Raw genomic sequence first — 24,313 nt, 5'->3', positions numbered from 1 at the left:
AGTCTTCTGTTTCTTTATTCTTCAAAATACGATTCAATTTGTCAAAGTATTTAGTACTGTGAATGGATGGAGTACAATATTCCTCTGTGATATAAATGCAGCTTTATGATTAGTTCGGAAAAAGTATGTAATATCATATTGGAAAAAATATCACTCTTCATATTTATTTTTTGTGGTGGTGGGTTTTTTTCTTTCTTTCTATCATTTACTATACTGACAGCATGGTCTAAAGCTTTGTTAGAGTCAGCAAACCATTGGTAATGTAAGACTAGAAGTAATTATGGAAAAACATATTTTGCTGTGTTGCAATTCTTAGCAGTAACAGCAAGATAGTAAAATAGTATCCTGCTTAATTCAGATGGTACTTCAATGGTGTTATCATTAAATCACAGCATATTTTAAGTACTATGGACTATGTGTGATCAGATGTAGCCTAAAATTAAAAACTGTAAATCAGCCATGATGAGAATACAAGGGGAAAGAAAGAGAGGGAGGGAGGGAGGAACCCCTCCATATCCTTCCTGATTCATACCACCTCCTAAGTGCCAACTCTGACCTGCATGGCACCTCTTGTTCACACCCAGGCACCAACCAATGCCACCCATCCACATATGACCCTGACCTACAGGACACTTCTCACATACCCCTGTGACCCCAGCCTTCTTGATCTATGTTTCCCTCCATGGTCTCTACCCAAAGCCATGTGTCACACAGTCCTGCAACAAAGCAACAGGACTTCTAAAATAATATGTACCCAAATTTCATAAATCTTTATATTGAAGAGTATATTATATTTCTTGTTTAATAATGTAATGAGTTCTTCCATAGTGGTCCTGTTTCTAATCTCTTTTTCATTTTTAGAATAAGTAGAATTTTTTGCTGAAATGTCATATTTAAAATCTCTGGAACTATTTTAAAATATATCTTTCTGCCCTGTTCCTGCAAACATTCTCCAGATGTTACTTTTATCTATGTTTTTAAGAAGGCATAAATGAAAGAGTTTCAATGTTCTATTAAATAATAAAATTATAATTATTAATCTGAGATGGTTTGCTAATGCAAAATTTTCTTCATTTGCCTAACTAGATCTGAAACTTAGAGTCCTTTTACACTGCTGAATCTCATTTTGACAAACAATTCCACTGTCATTTCATTTTGTTTCTAAAGTTTTTGCTTCTTTCCTACCCTTCTTGTCATTGAACATATTTCATCATGTTTACAACTCTGTGTTTTTTTCCAAAGGTAAACACAGCACTCTGTTCCTTATCAATCATGCTAAGTTTTATACTCTCTCTGCCTGGTTTTTGTCTTTATTTTGTAGACTTAAGACTTCCTGACTGGATTATATTATACTACTGTTTAGTTACCAGAGACCCTTTGATTTATGTAGTGCAGAAGGAAAGATAATAATTTCATTTTTTCACCAAATAGAAACTCTGTTTTTCAAACAATAAGAATTCACTACTTATTATTTTTCTGAACTTAGAAACAATATAGAAGAGCATAATATTTTAAGAAGATTATCTATTACAGTACTGGTCACTGGAATATTTGAATCTATTTGTAATAAGCAGACTTACTGCATTAAATACCAAAATGCATTTAATGTTAAGTTTAAAATCAATATACCTAGTACATTATAAATAAAAATACTGAAGACAGAAAAAGCAATCTAAACACTTTGTTAGAGATACTCCTTAGAAAATATGAAAATTATTGCTAAGGTAGAGCATATAACATGAGAAAGCTTTAATAAATAAAAGACTTATTTGTATAAAAAAGAATGAGGAATATTCCACCCTTATTTAGTGTGGAAAGAATCTTTACATTTTAGTCTAAAACTGACATGTTCAAGTAATGAATTCAGAGTTATTTCTCCCCCCTTGTTCCTGCCTCCCTTCCTTTTTAGCATTTTCCACATTTTTACTCTGCAATGTACAAGCCCTTACTGGTTAATTATGTATATATTTAGGTACTGCATGTGTTGGGCTTATTATTGTCATCTAATTAGATGTAACTTGAACTGCTTGCTTCTAGAAAAACCATTAAAAATTCTTTCCTAATGACCTAGAGATGACAAAATGTCTGTAAAGTGTGAAGAAGCAGACAAGCACAGGAACATCGCTTTTAAAGAGTGTTAATCCAGATGCTGCAATCATCTAATTAAACAATATTTTGCTGTCATTAACATTTTCACCAAGGAATTGCAGTTATAATTTCTTTGTCAGCTGTCTCTGTATCACTTTCCTTCAAAACTAAAGTGCCATATAAAAACATTAAATTGGATGGTTTAATTAAAGTTACTTTAATGAAGAAACATTGAGTATATTTCTGAAATTTCATTTTTTTTCTGTGCCTTAAGTTTTATTGTTCAAGTTATTTAATGCCATAGGCTTGCAATATTTAATATTCAGACTTTAATCTTAATCTTTGTAAATTTAGCTGAAAGAAATTTTGCTTCTTCAGTATAAGTAAATTATATGTCAGTATTGTAAAAGCGTGTATTTCTATAGTTCGTTATGTAGCAGAGAAATCTTTGTGCTTAAGTTATCAGAGACAATGTAATAAATAAAATAGGCCTCAGCTTTTTTGGCCTCCTTTCTACCATTGTGCTGCTAACTATAAGTGGAAATGTAACATTTCTCCTGGGGATAAGTAGGTCCCTTTTATACACAGAGGTATAAATATTCAAGCAGGAGCACAGAGGAATGTGAGAAGTAACCTCTGCAGATCCCACTGTTCCTTCCAGTGGCAGTCACCATTGGAAGTTAAATCAGCATGCGTTGGGTCAAGACTTCTAAAATAGCTATAAAATCATTTGGTTTGAACATTAATTAAAATTATGAGATGTTCTTAAGTTAGTAAAAGTTTCTGTATAGTGATGTCTTTTTAACAAACTGGGTAAAATGTGTGATCTATCTGTTTTGGAAAAGACAGTATTATCCACTAATCAAAGGATGCAGAAATATATGCACTATGACAGAGATTTTGGGATGTTTCACAATAATATTTTATACTGATTTATATTTATTTGCAAATATATTTATATGTATTTATTAGTAGATGTGTAACTATTATACAATATAAGATAGATTTTTGCCTGTATTTGTATTTTTTTATTATCTTTTCTAATTTTTTAAAAGTTCTTTTTTAAATGTAAAGATTGTTTTGTTAATTGGGTAGGTATAACATTTTAAAATAACATTTAAAAAATATTTAGGCATTTCATATATAGTATTTCATTGAGTCAGTGGTGGGGTTCAAATATGTGAACAATTGGTTCTCTGTGTGGATGCCACTTCCAGAACTCCATTCTGGGCCTGGGCAACAAAAAATTAGCTACTGGTTCTGCCAAACTGCTGAATCCCCCCACTGCATTGAGTGCAAAAAGTATAAGTGGGGGAGAGTACAGTTAAGGAACCTGTCAGGATAGAATTAATTCATCCTAAGTGAAGGCCTAGAATTTACATTTCAGCTTTTTGTATATGATCAAGTATAATACATTTGATGCATATTAAATGAAAATAGAATCATAGGTAGATGCCACCATGATTTATATGCTTATTCTGCACATAGGTTGTACACATACAAATTCATTATCAGTTAAGCTTACATACCTATATAATCCCAGTATACTACTTGTTTAGGATTTTTATAGTAGAATTCACAAATAATAGATTTTTGGAATTGAATCTGCTACTTTTGGGACAAGGGAGAAAGATTTGAATACCAACATATATTATGTTGTTGGTAGTTTGCTTGAAATTATAGTTAGATATGCTGTAGTTGTTTAGTTCCATCAGATGAAATATAATACATTTAATAATGGTATAAAGAAAATTATGTTTTGATTGCTGTTTTGATAAAGTAGTAGTTTAAACAACATCCATAATTTTTATATTATTTTATCAGGACGTACTTATAATGATCTCAATCAGTATCCTGTGTTTCCATGGGTATTAACAAATTATGAATCGGAGGAGTTGGATCTAACCTTGCCAGGAAACTTCAGAGATCTTTCAAAGGTATGTTTCAATTGAGATGAAACTTACTTCTATTCTGTGAAAGAAAACATGCATCCTAGCTCTTGGGAAAGCATTTCAATTATCACTAGTTAACCTGTGATCCATTGAGTCATTGTTTCAGAAATATTTCCTAACCTACAAAGACAAACAGAATGACAAAGGCAAAAAAAAAAGTGAGCAGGAACAAATTCTGACTTCTTGCCATCTTAACCAGCTAATGGTGGGACTGGACTATCCAGCTCCAGAGTACTAGGTATGACTGGTCTACCTAATACCCAGCAACTGAAACCAAGGTGAGGAAATTTGCCAAATTTCACTCCCACAATAGTCATAGGCTCTGGATTTGGTATGCATTCTATAAGTCAGCTGTCCCCAACCTTTTCAGCTTGGTAGCCTGGGGGAGAGGGGAACTTGGCTGCATGAGTGGTTAGATGGCGTCCATGTGTGTGCACAACTCAACTTACACAAATGGCAGCATGGCATGTGCACATGGCATGCCACTTGACGTGCAAGTTGAGCTGCTCACATGCCTGCACATGTGCCAGCCTGTCGCTCATGCAGGTTAAGCACATGTGTGTGCCAGTTGTGAATAAGCCATGGCCCATTAGTGAGTTGGGGACCCCTGCTATAAGTTATCCCATTTGAGGTACCTTGGTTTAAAATTGTTGCTATATGACACACTGTTTTGCCCAGTTAAAGGTTGCAGTACAATATAGTAATGGATAGATAGCATAAGGCAGGATCTTCCATTATAATGCTACAAATTTTGTAAAGATCATCAACATAAAGCAAAATAAAGAGAGATTTTCTGATTTGGGGAGGGAATTATCACTTTATATTGAATATTTTAAATTTAGTTCTGTTTATTTTGTAGAGGAAAAATGAAATCAGATTTTATATTATTATTATTGTGTGCCACCAACACTGTTCTGACTCAGTGAGGCTCATCAGACGGCATTACATATTGCAATATAATAAATAACTTCCATGGTACAAAATTCATAATATATCAAAATAGTAATGAATTATAATGAGCAATTATACATAATAATAATGTATGGCACATTTAAAAGAGTGTTCATATCTAACAATTACTTTAAACTTGAATCTCAAACAGGTTTTCTTGGATAGCAGTTATTGTTGTTCAGTCACTAAGTATCTTTGACTTTGCAACCCAATGAACAGTAGATATGTAGTTCAATAAAGCTTGTAATTAAGTTAATATAATCTATTATTCACATAGAAATCATGTTCCTATGTGACCAAAAATATTTCATTTATTTCTATGAAGAGAAATAATGCTTAGAGCCATAAGGCATCCAAAAAGAGAAAGGCATTCAAAAAGAGAAGCTACTTTCTGGTAGGTGATTCAATTATAAGGGATGTAAATTTAGGAAAGGACACAGAGGCTTCGAAAGAAGTCAGGTGTCTTCCAGGTGCTACTGCCAGTAGGGACAAAAAGCATATTTCTAAAATAATCAAGAATGGCAGCAAGGACTGTGATGTGGAGGCTATCGTACATCTTGGCACTAATGATCTGTCCCAAAAAGATGTACTCTCTGTGCAAAACGATTTCCAGAGCTTGGGGAAGGAACTTAGCAGAATAGGCTGTAGGCTTACTTTCTCAGAGGTTTTACCAGTGTATAAGGAGCAAAATGGAAAAGGCCAGTGCATAGCACAATTCAATATGTGGCTAAAGGAGTAGTGTAAAGGGGAAGGCTTTGGATATATTAGTAACGATGTCTGTAGCTGGTCCAATGAAAAGATCTACAAAAGATGGTTTGCATCCATCAAAGAAAGGGACTGAGTTACTTGGCTATAAATTCACAGATTTTCTGGAGGAAAATTTAAACTAAACAGTGGGGACAGTGAATTAATTGATACAGAACAACCCTGTCTCCGGCAATCTAAAAATTATAGGGCTATCAGTGCATGTAACATAGATGTGTATGTGGACAAGAATACCAACCTTGCTGTCAAGCAAAATCAAGCCTCTAATAGCGAATGCCACACAAAGTGCACTAACAAAATAGGTGGTAAGACAATAGGGGAACTCAGGCACCACACAGGTTATGTAGAAAATAAACACAGGGCCAGTCATAAAGACTCAAATGTCTATACACCAATGCACAGAGTATGAACAGCAAACAGGGTGAACTAGAAATTCAGGTTAATGAGGGCAGATATGATATTGTTGCCATTACGGAAACATGGTGGGATGAAACCCACACATGGAACACACAGCTAGAGGGATTTAAATTATTTAAAAGAAACAGACCAAATAAAAGAGGAGGTGGAGTTGCTCTCTATATAAGAAATAACTACATCTCTACAGAAATAGAGCACAACAATGATAAAAACTGTCTTGAATGCATTTGGGTCAATATAAAAGGGGGGGGATGACATTGTCATAGGTGTATACTACAGACCACCCAACCAAACAGAGGAAATAGATGAACTTTTTGCTAGTCAGCTAACTAAGGTATGTAGGAAGCACATAACAATAGTAATGGGGGACTTTAAGTACCCTGTCATCAACTGGGAGATAAACTCTGCACCAAGTGGAAGATCAAACAGGTTCCTGGCAAACCTAGCAGACAACTGTGTCTCCCAAAAAGTAGAGAAGGGAACTAGGGGATTAGCCATTTTGGATCTAATTCTCACTAACAGAGATGAAATGATAGATGGTGTTGAAGCCATAGGAACCCTGGGAGGAAGTGATCATGCAATATTAGAATTCAACATTATGGAAGCACAAGCAATAGAACATAGTCAAACTAGAGTCTTGGACTTCAAGAGAGCTAATTTCAGTAAACCTAGAGAGGGCTTGGGAAGGATTCCATGGATGAAAATCCTCAAGGGGAAAATAACTGAAGAAGCTTGGGAACTTTTGAAAAATGAGATAATAAAAGCACAGTCTAGCACAATACCAACAAAGAGGAAAAATAACAGCTCTCAAAAGAAATCAGCATGGCTGTATAAAGAACTCTCTGACAAATTGAAAGATAAAAAGGACAAGTATAGAAAGTGGAAAGAATGGCACATAACTAAGTCAGAATATCAGCAAATAGCCTGAGCCTCCAAAGATGAAGTGAGGAAAGCCAAGGCTCAAAATGAACTAAGGCTTGAGACCAAAGTAAAAAATAACAAAAAAAAGCTTCTTTCAACGTGTAAAAAACAAGAAAAAAGTGAAGGAAATGATTGGTCCATTAGTGGGTGAAAGTGGCAAGAAGGTGACAAGCAACAGGGAGAAAGCAGAACTATTTAACTCATTTTTTGCATCTGTCTTTACACAAAGGGAAAAAACAGACCAACCTATCAAAAATAATGCCATAAAAAACAGAATAGAAACACAAGTTAAGATAGGCAAGAAAATGGTAAATGAGCACCTGTCCAGCCTAGACGAGTTCAAATCAGCAGGACCAGATGGATTATACCCCAAGGTTCTCAGGGAACTGGCAGATGTGATCTCAGAACTACTGAACTATATTTTTCAAAGGTCCTGGAGCACAGGGGAACTACCAGAGGACTGGAAAAGAACTGATGTAGTTCCCATCTACAAAAAAGGAAAAAAAATGGACCCAGGAAATTACAGACCTATCAACCTGACCTCAATATATGGGAAGATCCTGGAAAAGATAATCAAACAATGAATCAGCGAACACCTAGAGGCAAACAAAGTCATTACTAAAAGCCAACATGGGTTTGTCAAAAACAGATCATGTCAGACAAATCTTATTGCATTCTTTAAAAAAAAAATATTGTTTTTTTAATTCTTAAGACAAAGTGCTCGAGACACACTGTGGTGCTGGGACAATCAAAAATCCAAAAACAAAACATATGTAAATAACTCAATCAGTACATCAAATATTCCCTCTCTATTTCCCTCAAATAGCTTATATATTTAAAATAGTCTATTTCTAACTTAAATTTCTATTAATCCTAAACCTTTTAGAGCTTTATGCAATTACAAGACCATAATCAAATTTAAGTTTAAATAAGCACATTATCAGTTCAGGTATCCCTTCCAAATATATCCTAATTCATTAATTTCATCATAAATCTTGTTTATTCCTTCTTCCACTAATATCTCCCAGTTAAAATAAAGTATTAATCTATTCTATACATATCTAATCCATCAATCAATCAATTTCTTTAAGTTGACACAATAATATCAACCTTAAATCATTTAGGTCCATTAGACAAAGTTCTGATTTCATCCAATTAATTATCAAACCTAATAACATCCATATTATCAAGCAAAACACATCATCTTATTAAAATAACATTCAGTTAATTATTAATTCAATCCCGATCTAGAACACCTCTTCAGTTTTCTTCATTCCATTATATAATAATTTTCATACATATAAACCTATTACTCCAAAGCATACATTCTTACTTTATTTAATATATATATTCTAATAATCACCCATTTTTCTTACTTCTAACTCAAGAACTTAATCCTTAAATCAATCCATAATTCTAAGATGTCTTAATTCCAGTATATATAATTTTAAATTTTTCTTTTCAGTATTATTTTAAGTTTCTTTTTCTGCCAAGCAGGTTTCCACAACAACGCTTCCCTTTCAGCCGATAGGTCTCTCTTTGTTGCTTGTGATGCCATTTGAGGCAGTAATAAGCCTCCTATCCTCTGCATTGGACCTCTATTTCTCTTATTCTTGAAGCCTCACTGCTTTAAAGGTTCAAATCTCAGTCTTTGCTTTTTCTGATCCTCAAAAATATAGATAAAATGCTTGTAAGGTGAAATAAGTTCATCTGTATCCTCAATGAAGTCATCTTTTAGTGTATTTCGGTTTGTAGAATAGTCAGATGTAGTCTGCAAGTCACTTTTAAGATTTAAAGAAAAATTTCTGGTTCTTAGTTCTGTGGTAATCTCTTGTTGTAGCAAATTCCTCCTTAATCTCTCTTAATTCCTCTTCTAGTATGTTTTGGTTTGCAGAAGATGTGATCTGAAAGTCAATTTGAGAGTTTGGGGTAGAGTTGACTCTTCATTCTGTAGTAATCCCTTTCCTTATGGCACATATTTCTCCAGTAACCTCGTAAATCTTTTCCAGTATAAGCTTGCAATTTAAGTGAGAGTAAAATTTCTCCATTTTAGAAGTGATTAAAGAAAATCCTTTCTTTATTTTTTTTAATAAAAGCTGTAGTTAAACAGTGTCCACCCCCTCAGTTCCCACAGCTGCATCAGCTTATCTTTTCCAAGAATAGTTTGAAGGTCAGGTCCTTCTCTCCAAAGACTAATCCACAGTTGCAATATCAATTTTTCACCACTAGATGACCCCAATAAATAAAAAATCTTTTCCAGAGACCATTTTTCCTTTTTTTCTATCTTTTAAAGGAAAAAGTGGAGAAAGAAATAATCTTCCAATATTAACTACTAATACAATTCAAAAAAGTGTTTTTTTCTGTATCCAAAAATGAATGAAAATAAAGTGTAGTCTTTAAAAATTCTTTGTTCTCAGTGCCTTTCTTCCCACACATATAGAAGCTGCTTTTTCCAAATGGGGAAATAATTCCAACCACGTTTTTACAGGCAGTAAAAAAAGCCAAATAGAGAAAAGAGAGGGGCAAAAAGGGTCTCACCCGGATCCTCCACAGTGGGTCTAATACGCTTAGCTGTAATTGTGACTTCGGATGGTGCAGCAGGATGATCGGCCATCTTGCAGGACAATCGTTGCTCCGTCGGCCCTAAGGAAATAGCTGGAACCATGGGAGAAGCTGCTGTTCTCCCGCAGTCACCAGCAAGCCCCTAAGGGGTCTACTGACGCAGAAAACCCGGCTGGACTGGAGACGAATCCCCAGATGTGACTGGCATCGCCGTGTACCGGAACCGGAAGTCTAAAATCTTATTGCATTCTTTGACCAAGTGACAAAATTAGTGGATCAGAGGAATGCTGTGGACATAATTCACTTGGACTTCAGTAAGGCATTTGATAAAGTAGATCACAACCTACTACTCGATAAGATAGAAAAATGTCGGGTAGACAGCACCACCACCAGATGGATCCATAGCTGGCTGACCGGCCGTACTCAGAGTGTGGTCCTCAATGGAACCGCATCTACATGGAGGGAAGTGTGTAGTGTGGTGCCCCAGGGATCTGTTCTGGGCCCAGCGCTCTTCAACATCTTTATCAGTGATTTGGATGAGGGGATAGATGGGGAACTCATCAAATTTGCAGACAACACCAAGCTGGCAGGAATAGCCAACACTCTAGAAGACAGGCTTAAGATACAGAAAGATCTGGACAGACTTGAACACAGGGCGCTATCTAAAAAAATGAAATTCAAGGGTGAAAAAAGCAAAGTTCTACATTTAGGCAAGGAAAACCAAATGCACAGATATAGTATAGGGGATACCTTGCTCAATAGTAGTAACTGTGAGAGGGACCTCGGAGTCCTAGTGGACAATCACCTAAATATGAGCCAGCAGTGTGCTGCAACTGCCAAAAGGCCAACGCAGTGCTAGGCTGCATTAAGAGAGGGATAGAATCAAGATCACGTGAAGTGTTAATACCATTTTACAATGTCTTGTAAGACCACACTTGGAATACTGCATCCAGTTTTGGTCACCGCGATGTAAAAAAGATGTTGAGACTCTAGAAAGAGTACAGAGAAGAGCAACAAAGATGATTAGGGGACTGGAGGCTAAAGCATATAAGGAACGGCTGCTGGAATTGGGTATGTCTAATTTAGTGAAGAGAAGGACGAGGGGGGACATGATAGCAGTGTTCCAATATCTCGGGCTGGCACAAAGAAGAGGGTGTCAAGCTATTTTCCAAGGCGCCTGAAGGCAGGACAAGAAGCAACGGGTGGAAACTAATCAAGGAGAGAAGCAACCTAGAACTAAGGAGAAACTTCCTGATAGTTAGAACAATTAACCAGTGGAACAACCTGCCTTCAGAAGCAGTGAATGCTCCAACACTGAAGGTTTTTAAGAAGAGACTGGACAGCCATTTGTTCGAAATGGTATAGGGTTTCCTGCCTGAGCAGGGGGTTGGACAAGATGACCTCCAAGGTCCCTTCCAACTTTACTATTATTATTATTATATTGAGATACACTGATATCTCAATATGAGATATGCTATATTGAGATTGAAAACTCCTTGAATGGCACAAAAAAATAAAACATTTTCTAATTACAGATTCCTCCCCAGATTTCAAAACTGATGTTGATGTCTTCAAATCATATGACTAAAAACTGTCATATGTCTAGAATATTTATTTAGTACACTTCCAAAATATGGAAATTGACAAGAAAAATAAGAGAACTATAAAACAGAAAATTAACATTTATTGCTGCATTGTTTTATTTTCTATTTTACATTTTTAAGAAAATATATAAGTCTTATATATGTCCTGTTTATTCTGACTGGCAGCTGCTTGGCTAAAGTAATGGGTTTTACTTTACTTTAGATCAGTAATCCCAATCTTTTCTATATCCTAGAACACTTCTGATATATTCTCGCACCCCTTACAAAAATTTGAAATAATGGCAATAAATTATGCATATACACTATAATTTTAAAAACCCAAGTTTTGCACCCCCTGGAATATTGTCTCGCACCCCCAGGGGGTGCGAGCACCCCTGGTTGGAAACCCCTGCTTTAGATATATCTATATATAAAGCAACTACAAAATCCTTCATAAAATATACACTTAGCTTTTTTGGTAGATAAAACCACAAATTCTTCTGTCAAAACGGAGGGCCCAATATTTACTCCTAGCTAGTTCCTTCAGTTAAAGTCATGATAATTGGATGGGTCTTTATAATCTTCCTTTGCATTAATAGCACTATTTTCTAACCAGCAAGATTTCTGACTTATTCGTACTGAATATGACTTGAAGCATTAATCACTTTTATGTGATTAAAAAAGAAAAACTAGTGCCCACAGAGGAGTTACCAAATAACTATATGAATTATATTTAATTTAAAATGCTGCTGAGAAATACTTTTTTTATATAGAAGGGAAGGGATTTTTGGATTAGATAATGTGACTTTATGTTAACAATTCAGCTAGTCTTATACATTTATGTATATATAAGATATAAGTGAAATGTACTTCACTTCTCAATCACCTGTTTGATCCTTAAGTGAAATATAATTAAAAATCTGAGAAGTAATACTAATGTACAGGGAACTATTTATAGCAGAACTTTCTGTTCCCCAAGGCAAGTTGTTATTATCTATATCTTTTTTGCTTCTATGAAAAGGGATGCATAACATTTGACTGATTGTTAATATTGTCAACCCATTTACCATTTTTTTCTAATATATTGAAGTAATTCTGTGGCCATATTGGAATGGTATAATATGCTTCCCAGGATAATGTTGCAAGATCCAATCTGGTCCCAGTGACCGAGCCAGACTGGGTCTTGCAATACACTTCAAATTTTTGCTATATAAAATAAATCAATTCAAAAAGTAAAACCCTAATTTCAGTTCAGTTTAGCAAATCGTGTTTGTTATGTTGTATTTAGGGTAAATTTTGGAATATAAGCTAAACTTCTAAGAAATATCTACACTTTGTTATCATCAATTTACTTTTACAAATTAGAAAAACCACTTTATTAAATAATGTATTTTGAATGTATGCTCTTTCCTACTTTCTATTCTAAGTGGTTCCTTTGCTTGTAGTGTTTCTCAAGTCCAGAAAGCCCACTTTTTTACTCCACAATTTTTTGAATCCTCTTATGTTCAAAATTAATTTCCAGTGTAGCAAAAGGTATAGTTATTCAAAATGTACGTGGAGTACAACATTTTACAGAATGTTTTAATTACATTTAAGTGTTTTAAAGATCCAGTAGTTGTTAAGGCATTAGCTAAAACCAGGATATTGTGATTTCTGGTGCCACATTGGACACAAAGCCAGATGGGTGACTTTGGGCCAGTCACTTTTCTTACTCTCAGCCCTCTTAGAAGGAGGCAATGATATACCACTTCTGAAAAATCTTGCCGAGAAAACTACAAGGACTTGTCCAAACAGAATCTTGGAATTAGACGTGATTGATTGGAAAGGGGAAAAGTGTTTTAGAAGCTTACTTTAAATGAATTATTTATTGTTCAAAATCAATCAATAGTTCTAAAAGCAACAAATATTTAATAATTACATTGTCAATTGAGATGTGGTCAGATTTAAAATATAGGCTGTTCTCTAATTCAAATAGGTTATACACATTCATCTTTTCCCATACATAAATATTCTATTTCTGCTCTTTTGCCCTTAAATAAGGCATTTCCTTTCTCTTTTTCTAGGAAGTGACCTACAAAGTTACTTTTAAAGTACATAATTAGTTCTGTAATTATTCAAAATAGCCCCAGGAACAGTTCTTGGAAGTCTGGTTTTAGAAATCAGGATATTTTTGTGTGTCATTGTAAAGATACAGCTTTATATTACCATGTTTAAAGATTGGTTTCTGCTTTTGTTAGTTGCTGAGTTGAACAGGAAATGTTACAAGTAAGCAACTCTTCCCAAAAATTTTTAAAAAATGCAGCATTTGTTTTCATATTTCATTATTTATATTTAATTGTAAGTTTGAAAAATAAGGCAAAGTATTTGTCAAGGTGTTTTATCAGTTAGACATTTGAGACTTCAAGTTATATTCAAGACATACAAAAGGTCAGAGGTTACATTTATTGTTTGACAAGTTGAAAAGCTAATGAAAGAGACTGTCATAGATCCATAGATTATCTCGGCATGAACAAGCCATTGGGAGATCTGCTTATTTTCAACTTGATTGGATCTTCCTGTAAGAATCCCACTAAGCTTTCAAATAAGAAATATTTTTTGCAATTTTTATTTTAATTTAGTTTTCTTTTAAGAAAAGTAGTTTAAAATGTTTTTATATAAAATTGTATAGTGCATTATATAGTGCTATTAGTATATAACTTTAGCATCCTGTATCATCTCTGCTCATTAAAATATAAATAGATCTTTCCCTCATTATGTCCAATCATGCAAAATACTATAGATTGTAGCTCCATCACTAATGACAAATTCTTCTAATATTAACCAATATGAAACACATCAAACATCTCAATCTGCCAAAAATATTTATTACTATTATTAATCACAAAATTCTTTACAGGCAGATAATAAGCATAATGAGTTACTTATGTTATACTTTAATTTACAGAAAAGGAAGTAATAATAATATGTTGAGGTGTTTAAATTAATTAATGAATAAATGAAAGTGTGATTTTTTTTTTCAAGCAGGAAATTTTTCATACAACCAAAGTAACTGTCTGACTAAAGCAGTGCTAAAGCTTTTCCATGTAGAACCTTTTATTTAATTGGGAACTGAATAAAATTTCTTTCCCATACAAAATACATTTTTTACTTAAATCAGTTAATTATGTCAACTTTCTAACGTTAAAGTTATTAGAATTGTCCTGCTACCGTATCTGTTCTGAAAGAAGCAGTAATCAGTTAAGTCCTAGGAACATTTAAGTCATTAAATAAATATTTGATAAATCTATATGAGAGAATTACATATTTATCAAAGAAAGTATATGACTAAATATCAGATTCTTGGATCAAACAATATATGGTATATATGATATGAAATAATATAATATCTGAAAAGAATTATTTATATACCTTGCTTGTAAACATATAGAACAATGATAGTATAATTTGAATTTGATTGATTATAGCTGGATTCTTCTATAAATCTGCAAATTTGTATATATGTTAGTAAAGCAAATCTCCAAGATAAGATTTATTTCAGAGAATGTTAATAAGTGAAATGTCAAGTAATAAATAATATTTATTTGAGTTTTTTTCCCGAAAAAACAGTTAACCATCATTTCACAATAATATTTAACAATACCTTGCATTCATGTAAATTGACACTGTATTGCATAGAATCTCAAATTAAAACTTTTTCCAAAATTGAAGAAATAGTTAACTACCCCATTTTGCATCTACGTTATCTAGCAATGGCACTCTTGGAGTTCTTCAAGACAATGCTATTTTGCAAAGAACTCGACAGCACAGCATGAGGGCAATAGCAGCCTTCCATGAATGTTCTTCAACAGCTAATATTAGAAGGCATACTGAATTTATGGAGCAGACTGCTTATTACTATAGACAGTCTCAAAGATGCCTTCAGATCAGAAGACAGAACAGAATGAGATCTATAGGAACACAGTATCTTCACAGGCATAGGCAAGAGAGACAAGGTGTACAAGTACTAATCTTCATTTAAATGATGCAGCTTACTTGCATCAAGTGTTTTGGTATTACCATTTGACATTATGAGATGTTCAGATGCCACTAGTTTTCATATATTTTAGCTAACATTTATGGATTTGATGAGCTTGATCAATGATTCTAATCAAAATAAACATTACATTATATCCCACTAGGGATTAGTTCTAGAAATCCTGTGTCAGCAGGATTAACTTCTAATTTTTATATTGAACTGGAACTAGTATCAATTTCTGATACCGTAAACTGTGGCACATTATAAAAATACAAATGTAGCACATTATAAAAATACAAATTAAATGCCTGACTCTCTAGCCTTTTAGGTCAGTTATATTCATCATCTTTTGCAGCTATTTCTGCTGAACGTACAAAAGTTGATATATTGAGGGGTCCTTGTTGCTCTCTGAGCTTGGTTGTTTTCTTGCAGATGTTTCATTAGCCAAATTAGGTAACATTATCAGTGCTAGGTGATACTTTAAAATTACTCTAAGCATCCACAGTGTTTTAGAACAGATTAACCACACATTTCACTTACTGATTTAATATGTATAGTTATAGCCGTCCCTGGGTAGGGGAGATGGGAAGCATAAACATTTCTTAAATAAATAGTTAAAAGAACTAGGTATGTTTTCAAAAAAGTAATATTCAGGAGCAGGATTAGAATGTAAAATAATTTGGAAGCTTGCTGAAATCAGAATTTCTTGGTCCTTTGTATAAAATGAAAATAGGCTAACATGTAAAAAGTATTACAATCATATTAGAATCTATCCTGCTTGCATCTGATATTGTACAGAAATATTGAAATTACTGATTCATGCATCTATCTTTCACTGTATTCCTCCACATGCCTAATTTCTATTAAATTCATTGAGATTTATTCCCATGTAATTTGGTATACAGCTAAAATCCCTATCTTTTTTATAAATCATAGTAATATACTGTAGTTTAATATACCATTTATTTGAATGTCTTTGTTTGTTTTGGAACAATTGTGTTGTGCTTTTCACCAAAACAATTTCAAATAGTTGTTCTTTGAACAGTTTTCAAATAATATATAAAAATAGTCATGCCAAGAAAATGCATCACAGTAACAGCAGCAATTAAAATCAGCAGGTAAAACCATCTCATAGTAAGTACTTATTTCTATTTTAGGGGTCATGAAAGAGAAATGAAGGATTATGTGCCATTAACAACTGAAGTAAAACTCCCAATTCCAATCCCTGCTGTGATTATTATACAACAGTCCTTTCCTGTCAAGTGTGATCCCAAACATATTTAAAATAAAATGTTAGGGGTTTTTTTTTAGGCTCTATTATTGTAACCTCAACAGCTATTCTGGCAATTGTATGAAATGTTGCATCAACCTTTGCTGCATAAAATTTACCAAATCCTATTACAAAGCTAGGCTGAATAATCAAGAAGGCAAAGCAGTAAAGAAATGATTTAACTATTAGTTAATAATAAAGTTATAATTTATACTCAAAGGAGTACTTTTGTTGTACAGAATAATGAACCAAAGAAAACTAAAAAGATTGGATAGCCTGTGAAACCTGAATAAAATAAAAAATATATAAACATTTATTTTATTGTTCTTCCAGTAGTTGCAAGATGCCTGGAAAAGATTAAGAAATGGATCATGCTTTCCTTTCAAGAATGTTTAGTGAGGTCTTGCAGTGCAATCTGCATCAGATAAGCTTGATCCTAAGGGATTACTAAAATATTTTGCACACATAAGAAAGCTATTAGCATATCTTTGACACAGCAAAGTATTAAACAATCAGAATGCTTAGGGAAACCAAAATCCTGGTATATTAACTTAAAACTAAAATTAACTGCAAGATAGAACCTGTAAAATACATTTGGAGGGTTTTTTGTTTTGTTTTGTTTAAAGAATCTGAAACAAATATAGTTTGTTTCATATTTACCAAGTATTTATTAGCAGCCTAGAACTAATTCAATAAGTATCTGGAATGTATAATCAATACATCCCATGTATTATTTTGATTAGGTTTATAATAACTTAAGTTGTAGTGTACTGTGTTTATTTCAAAGTTATAATAGATGTGTTTATGAAGAGTCTTTCTAAATATACATTTAAAATAAACATAATGAATAATTTGTTAGGTCATAGAATAAAACAAAGACTGTATGACCATAAGATTATTGTCATATTTGTTTTAACATTTAATTTTGGGTTAACTAATAAATATATACTTAACATTTTTTGTAGTTTAGATTCTTTAAAATGTTTTTTATTTTAAAGTTTTTTAAATTAATATTAGTATAATTAGTCCATTCAGAGAAATGGACTGAACTAAGATACGCTTTCTGCTTTATAGTATTAGCTAAAATTAGCTAAAATCTCAAATGCTCATGTGTAGAGACAGGAGTAATCTCACTAATATTTCATTTAGAAGATAAATAGTGCGTATGGGGTACTGCCAGTCATTTTTCCATGTGATGTCCCTTTACAGGAAATAGAAATGAAATTATTTTTGAAGTTAAAATTTGCACTGTAGAGTAGATTGCTCAATCATTTTTTTCAGTGGGTTACTTTTTGCTGGCTTAATGATGTTTTAAGAAAAGGAAGAGAACATCAGGTCAGCCACTGATCTGCCCATCTGGTTTCCTTGTCTCATAATACGAAATCCACCATTCAGAAGGGAACAGCACTGGAGACCCCATTGATTATTAATTTAATATGATTTAGGAGCAATAATGATGGGCATGACCAGACTGAATGGTGTAAATTGATTTTGGAGCAGGTTCTATATTATCTAGGTTAAAGTAATAATTGAATAAAAGAACTGGTCTGGGTGGGTTCAATGGGTGGAGATTAAAAAACAATGTTGTTAAGTGATTTGGTTCAACAGTTATTTGATTTATTGTCTGGAAAATTTAAAGTCTTTTGAAATGTGCATATGTACACATGAATTAATATATGGAAAGTCCATCAAAATATGCGTTCTCTATTTCCATGATATACGAGAAAAGTTGAACTTGGTCATTCTATCATAGTTAAAATTAAATAAAATAAATACATTAAATAAATAAATATGGCAAATTATCAATTTTCATAGGAAAACAGAAGTTTCTCTTCAGATAAAATTGTGGATAAACTATGAAAGCAGCAAAAGAGTTTGATAAGATTATTAGAACTTCCTGGAATATGATAAGACAAAAGGACAGATTTTTCTGTTTTCTTTAGTGTGTTACTACAAGCTTTCATAGTATATCAGTGTTCACTATTCATAGCACATTAAGGGATCCAATTAGTGTAAGAAAACTTTTAAAAAAAAATTTTCAGTGTACTAAATAGGCCCAAAAAGGAGGAGAATCTGTTCAATTTTTGCTTTCTAAAGAATGTTTGTTTGTTTATAGCCTGTCTTTACTCTTTTATAAACAGCTGAAGGTAAACTTATCTAATACTCCTTCCTCTGTCTATTTTCCTTACAACAACTCTGTATCTGGCTCAATAGTTATAACTGTGAGAGGATCTAGGAGTCCTGGCTCATGTAGTGTTCTGCAGCTGCCAAAAAAGCCAGTGCAGTCCTATGCATCATCAACAGAGGAATAGTATCAAAATCACATGAAGTATTAGTACTGCTATGTACTGCCTTGATAAGACCACACTTGGAATATTGTGTCCAGTTCTGGTCATAAAGATACAAAAAGTTGAGACACTGGAAAGAGTGCAGAGAAGAGCAACAAAGATAATTAAGGGGTTGGAGGCTGAAACACATGACACAATTGAGCCGAGGTGGTGCAGCAGTTAGAGTGCAGTACTGCAGGCCACTTTAGCTGACTGTGTTCAGCAGGTCAGCGGTTCAAATCCACCGGCTCAAGGTTGACTCAGCCTTCCATCCTTCCGGGGTAGGTAAAATGAGGACCCAGATTGTTGGGGGCAATGTAAATATATATATACACATTGCTTACTGGTGTACACCGCTTAGAGAGTGTTTGCACTTAAAGCGGTATATAAGTCTCATAAATAAATAAATAAATAAATTGCAGCAATTTGGTATGTCTAGTCCAGGGGTAGGCAACCTTGGCTTTTTTATGACTCGTGGCTCAGAAATTCTGGGAGTTGAAGTCCACAAGTCATAAAAGAGCCAAGGTTGCCTACCCCTGGTGTAGTCTAATGAAGAGAAGGACTAGGGGGTGACACAATAGATTTCCAATATTTGAAAAACTGTAACAAAGAAGAGGGGGACAACCTATTCTCCAACATAATAAAACAAGGACCAACAGAACAATTTTAACTTCCAAGAATACTCTCTTACAGATTTCAGATTAACTGTTTTCAAACAAGGAAACTTTACCAGCACAATTGAACAAAGTCTCAGGAAACACAAGTCTGAATTGAAAAGATACCTGTGTGTCTCACATGCAACTTGTATCTGCAAAATTGCCATCTTTCTATTCTCTCTCTCCCTCCCTCCCTCTCCCTCCCTATCTCTACCTCTTATTCCAATTTAAATCCTTCATGAATTTAGCTACCTATGAAGTGAGCTATAGTCTTTAATAAAACATGTTAGTTTGAAAAGATGCCACCATATCTCTCGTGCCTTTTTTCCTTTGAGATGATCATGACATTTGTAGATGTATCACACAGAAGAAATAGTGTGTTTAGTAATTCAAGCTTCTCACATGAAATTCCCATTCCATCTCAAGCAGTCCAATCATATTACGGTAAAACAGAATGAGTTATCAGTTTTTGGCTGGTGAATGTCACATATTGTGAATATTAAAGAATGTAGAAGAAAAATGGAATGCAGGTTTATAAAGCTTACTTATGTATTCTCTTTACAGCCCATTGGTGCTTTAAACCCAAAGAGAGCAGTCTTTTATGCAGAACGCTATGAGACATGGGAAAATGATCAAACTCCACCTTATCATTATAACACTCATTATTCTACATCTACCTGTACATTAGCCTGGCTTGTTCGCATTGTAAGTATTTTTGCCATTTTTATCTTTTGTATCTTTATAGATAAAGTTGTCTGCTGTCTTTTGTATTTTTTAAAAAATGTGGTTTAATTATAGAACTGAAATTTTAGGGAAATAAACAAGTCAACCTTAAGGAGAGAAGAATCCTAATATTCCAGTGCAACCATTATCTTATTACAATTGCCTACAGAAAGAGAAGGCTCACAATAGGAGTTAATATAATGAGACAGTCTGATTTCTGACATAACAAGGCCAACCCAAGGAATTTGGGGTAAATTGTCCTGATGCTGTTCACACACATACATGTCACAGGTAGGTTAAGGTTTTATTTGAGGCTTTCCAAAAGTCTTCTGACAACTGAAGAAGCTGACAACAAAGTAAAGTAGAGTAAAGCAATGTGTTTTTGAACAATTCTTCAATATGTTAAGCTTGATTGTTGTCCTAAGATTATTAGGGAGCGCTTTCTTTAGAATCAGGTTGATTCCTGAAAAGTGGGGGACCAAGGGACCTCCAAAATTTCTGCACAATAGCAAGAGTCACTGGAGCAGTATACAAGGAATAAGATAAAAAAGATAAAATGGAGCATAGTCCAATTTCAAGGCCCAAATTCCAAATCCAAAACATATATTAGGTCATTTTTCTTAGAAAGAAAATGAAGAGTATTACAGTGCAAGGATTGGAGACACAGATTAAAGAGGAAAGACCTGCCAATAAACACCTAAGTCTAGAATGAAACTACCAGGTCCTGTACCAGGAATATCATTTTATCCATTTTCAAGAAATGGGGAACTAGGAAGTATTCATTCAAGAGGCATTACAGGCTTTAGCTATTCTACTACAAAAATACCTTTTTATGCACCATTGTCACCAAAGCCAGAGATTGGCACCATTCAACAACTCTAGAATAGGGACTCAGAAAGAGGGGAGGGGACACACAGCTGAGCTTGTGACAGTGTGAATTATAACAGATTTCCAAACTTATCAGCATGCTAACCATAGGACTGTTGAATGTTATATCCATGAATATGATACTGAAAACTCAGAATAAAGATCAACTGACAGTATATATGAGATTTTTTTTGACTGTACAACAATGTATACAAAAAGCAGAACAAAATAAAAATTTAGACTGAAAAAAATTAGGATTATTGGGGAATTTGGTCCACCTTTGCTCACTTTGTAAGTGAGCAAATCTAATTTGCATATCCTTAACCATTACATGGATTGAAATGCCATCATCATTTGAAGTGTACTATTCTTCAAATTTTATTACTTTAGCTTAGATTCTAATTTTCTTCTTGTTAAAACAAATATATATTTCACATGAAGGGAAATGTAGATGTTTTTAGATCAAAATATTCTGGAATTTAATGCACAATTATGATGTATTTTATTAAATTCATTGTGCATCAAATTCCACAATATTTTAATTTAAAATTATAATACAATTTTTAAAAGTAAGGAAGAATACTTTCTGAATATTGAAGTGATTATTATGTGATTATTAGTGATTATTGTGATTATTATTTCATATTTAGATTGTACACTTTTTTAAAATGTGTAAGCTATGTGATTACTGTAGATGAGTCTGCACAGCATAATTGTTAAGGATTACAAATCCAAAAAATAGACATATTACTTTGGTATAATAGCCCCTCCCTATGGACTTCAACTATGGGAGGTTTAATCCTTCACACTGAATCTTTTTACTTTCTGTGTTTGTCTCTGTCTCTTAAATAATTTTGTCATGGAAGTTATAATTACATTTTAACATAATTCCTTATAATTACCCTTACTACTTTTTTAATAATCTGCACTTCATATTTACAATCTCTGCTTCAACTCTGCTTCAAAACCATCTTATTTAAAACTCATAATAAAGATACACAGTGGTGTGCTACACTTTTAAAATGTCAGTTTCGTTTTTTTAAAATATATATTTTATTCTTACAAATAGGAATTATATTTGATAGTGTCAAATGGTTTACTGAAAGCTTACCATTGATTTATACACAGTATTCTTTAATTAGAAGGTAGTATTATAGAACTGTGCAAAATCATCAAAGATGCCTTGCTTTGGTGTCACTTTTGTGGAAATGTCAGCTGTGGACAGACATGTTCAGCAACATGAGGAAGTGTTTGAAATATATTTAGTGAGCCTTTGAGAGTTCTTGCACAAAGCCTATTTCAGCGGAATGGAATATTCTGGAGAAGAATTGGCCTCAATAGGAATTCACCTGCTGAGCAATATCCCATTCCTTGTTATTTATTATTTACTCATTATAATAGTATCTATATCTACTTAATATACATTATTTATTTATTTGTATCCCACTTTTATTATTTTTACAAATAACTCAAGCCAGTGAATATATTTTCCAATACACCTTCCTCCTATTTTTCCCACAACAACAATACCTGTGAGGCGATTGAGAAAGAGAGTGATTGGCCCAAGGTCACTTGGCCCAGCTGGCTTTAAGGCTGGACTTGAACTGACAGTCTTTCACTTTATAATTTGGTGCCTTAACATTAGACCAAATTAGCTTGTCGTATACATGAATATATGATATGTGAATACATGAATATATGCTTCATATAGATGAATCCAAAACAGATAAGCTGGTCATGGCTTCTAACAATATTTGCTGAAATAAATCAATAATTTGGCATTATCTCATCCCTTTTGGTAGCATGAAAGGAAACCATTGAGACTTCATATGTTGCTAATTGTATCTTGGTGAGAACTGACTTCTGAGCAAGATTTGGAGGGGTTTTTTTTAGAGTTTAGAAGCTCACATTCAAGATTTATTCTGCTAATAAGGCAATAGAACTAATAACCTGGAGTACTTTTTGCAAATTTAGGAGACTGTTCATGAAGGATTTGATATGGAAGGCAGGCACCTTTCTCTGTTTTGTTTGGTCAAGCAGAAGAAAATATGATTCAAGTTCTCCCCTTCCAAGTAAAAAATATTCCAGTCCTTCAGATTTACCTATAGGTTGATAAGCTAGTTAATGCTTTAGTTACAATACCATCACATAATATTTTCCTAACAGAGTGTTATCCCCCCTTTGTCACTTGCCTAAGAATACAGAGGCAAAGGCCATCTTGATTAAAAAAAAAAACAGAATGGGAAGGATAAACTAGGGCTGCCATAACTGAAATATAAAATTCTTGACAAAAGATAGTTAGCCGCAGAGACGTTCCTCCCAAAGTTTGTTTTTTACTGTGACCTTTTAGTCATCTCTCCTTACTGCTACAGCCTAGATATGGAAGCAAAATACACCTCTTCTTTCTTGTTCTTCCACTCTGTTTAATATTCAATCTCAGATGACAATATATGCCTAAAACAGAAAAGTAGGGCATGACAAAAAAATGGAGCTTCTTACAGGCCTCTCATTTCTTTGGTCCAACTGCCATGAAGTTGGGCAGGCAAGATATTCAGGACATCCACTGCATCACTCACTTCACCTGGGACAGAGATATATAGCTGGATATTATCACCTTGTTGGTGATGGTTCATCACATTGTGACAGATGATCTCAACCAGCGGCTTCATGTAGATGTTAAAAAGGAGCAGAGAGAGCACTAAGTCTTATGGCACACTACAAATGAGGGGCCATGAGCTGGAACTCTTGTTCCCTGTTAACACTGATTGGGATCGGCCTCAGAGGAAGGAAGTGAACCAGCACAAAATTGTTCCACCCACTCTCAACTCCCTAAGTCAGCCCAAAAGGATACCATGGTCAATGGTATTGAAAGCCACAGAGAAGCCAAGGAAAGCAAGGATAAATGCACCACCTGCACCCTCGCTCCTGCATCTTCCATGCATGCAACCACTGATGTTTCAGTCCTCTATCAGGGCATGAAATTTGACTGAAAAGAGCCCAGATAATCCTTTTCTTTGGAAGTCCTATGGAATTGCAACACCACCATCTTCTCAACCATCTTTCCTAGAAAGGTGGGAGATTGGGAGAAAATTGTCCAGCATGGTAGGGTTCCCAGGTGGTCTTAACCAGTAAGGAGGGACATGAATCTAATTTGCAGGTAATGGCATTTGCATTCCACAGGACCCTGTCCTCTTCCTCAGGTCCAAAAGAATCAAA

General features: G+C 33.9%; 1 protein-coding gene across 10 annotated transcripts in view; it reads left to right on the top strand.

The window, feature by feature from the left end:
* The window catches only part of NBEA (neurobeachin), a 375,860-nt gene that overhangs the window by 286,395 nt on the left and 65,152 nt on the right, over positions 1-24,313 (top strand). For all 10 annotated transcript variants that reach the window (XM_039327273.1, XM_039327274.1, XM_039327265.1 and 7 more), the window contains 2 exons: positions 3,913-4,025; positions 20,072-20,212. In XM_039327273.1, the coding sequence (XP_039183207.1) occupies positions 3,913-4,025; positions 20,072-20,212 (254 nt within the window). The remainder of the gene's footprint in view (positions 1-3,912; positions 4,026-20,071; positions 20,213-24,313) is intronic.

This window comes from Crotalus tigris, unplaced genomic scaffold (assembly GCF_016545835.1).
Source record: "Crotalus tigris isolate CLP2741 ecotype Arizona unplaced genomic scaffold, ASM1654583v1 scf7180000024359.8030256, whole genome shotgun sequence".
Taxonomy (NCBI): Eukaryota; Metazoa; Chordata; class Lepidosauria; order Squamata; family Viperidae; genus Crotalus; species Crotalus tigris.
Note: the sequence above shows the minus strand (reverse complement) of the source record. Positions and strands in the feature narration are given on the sequence as shown.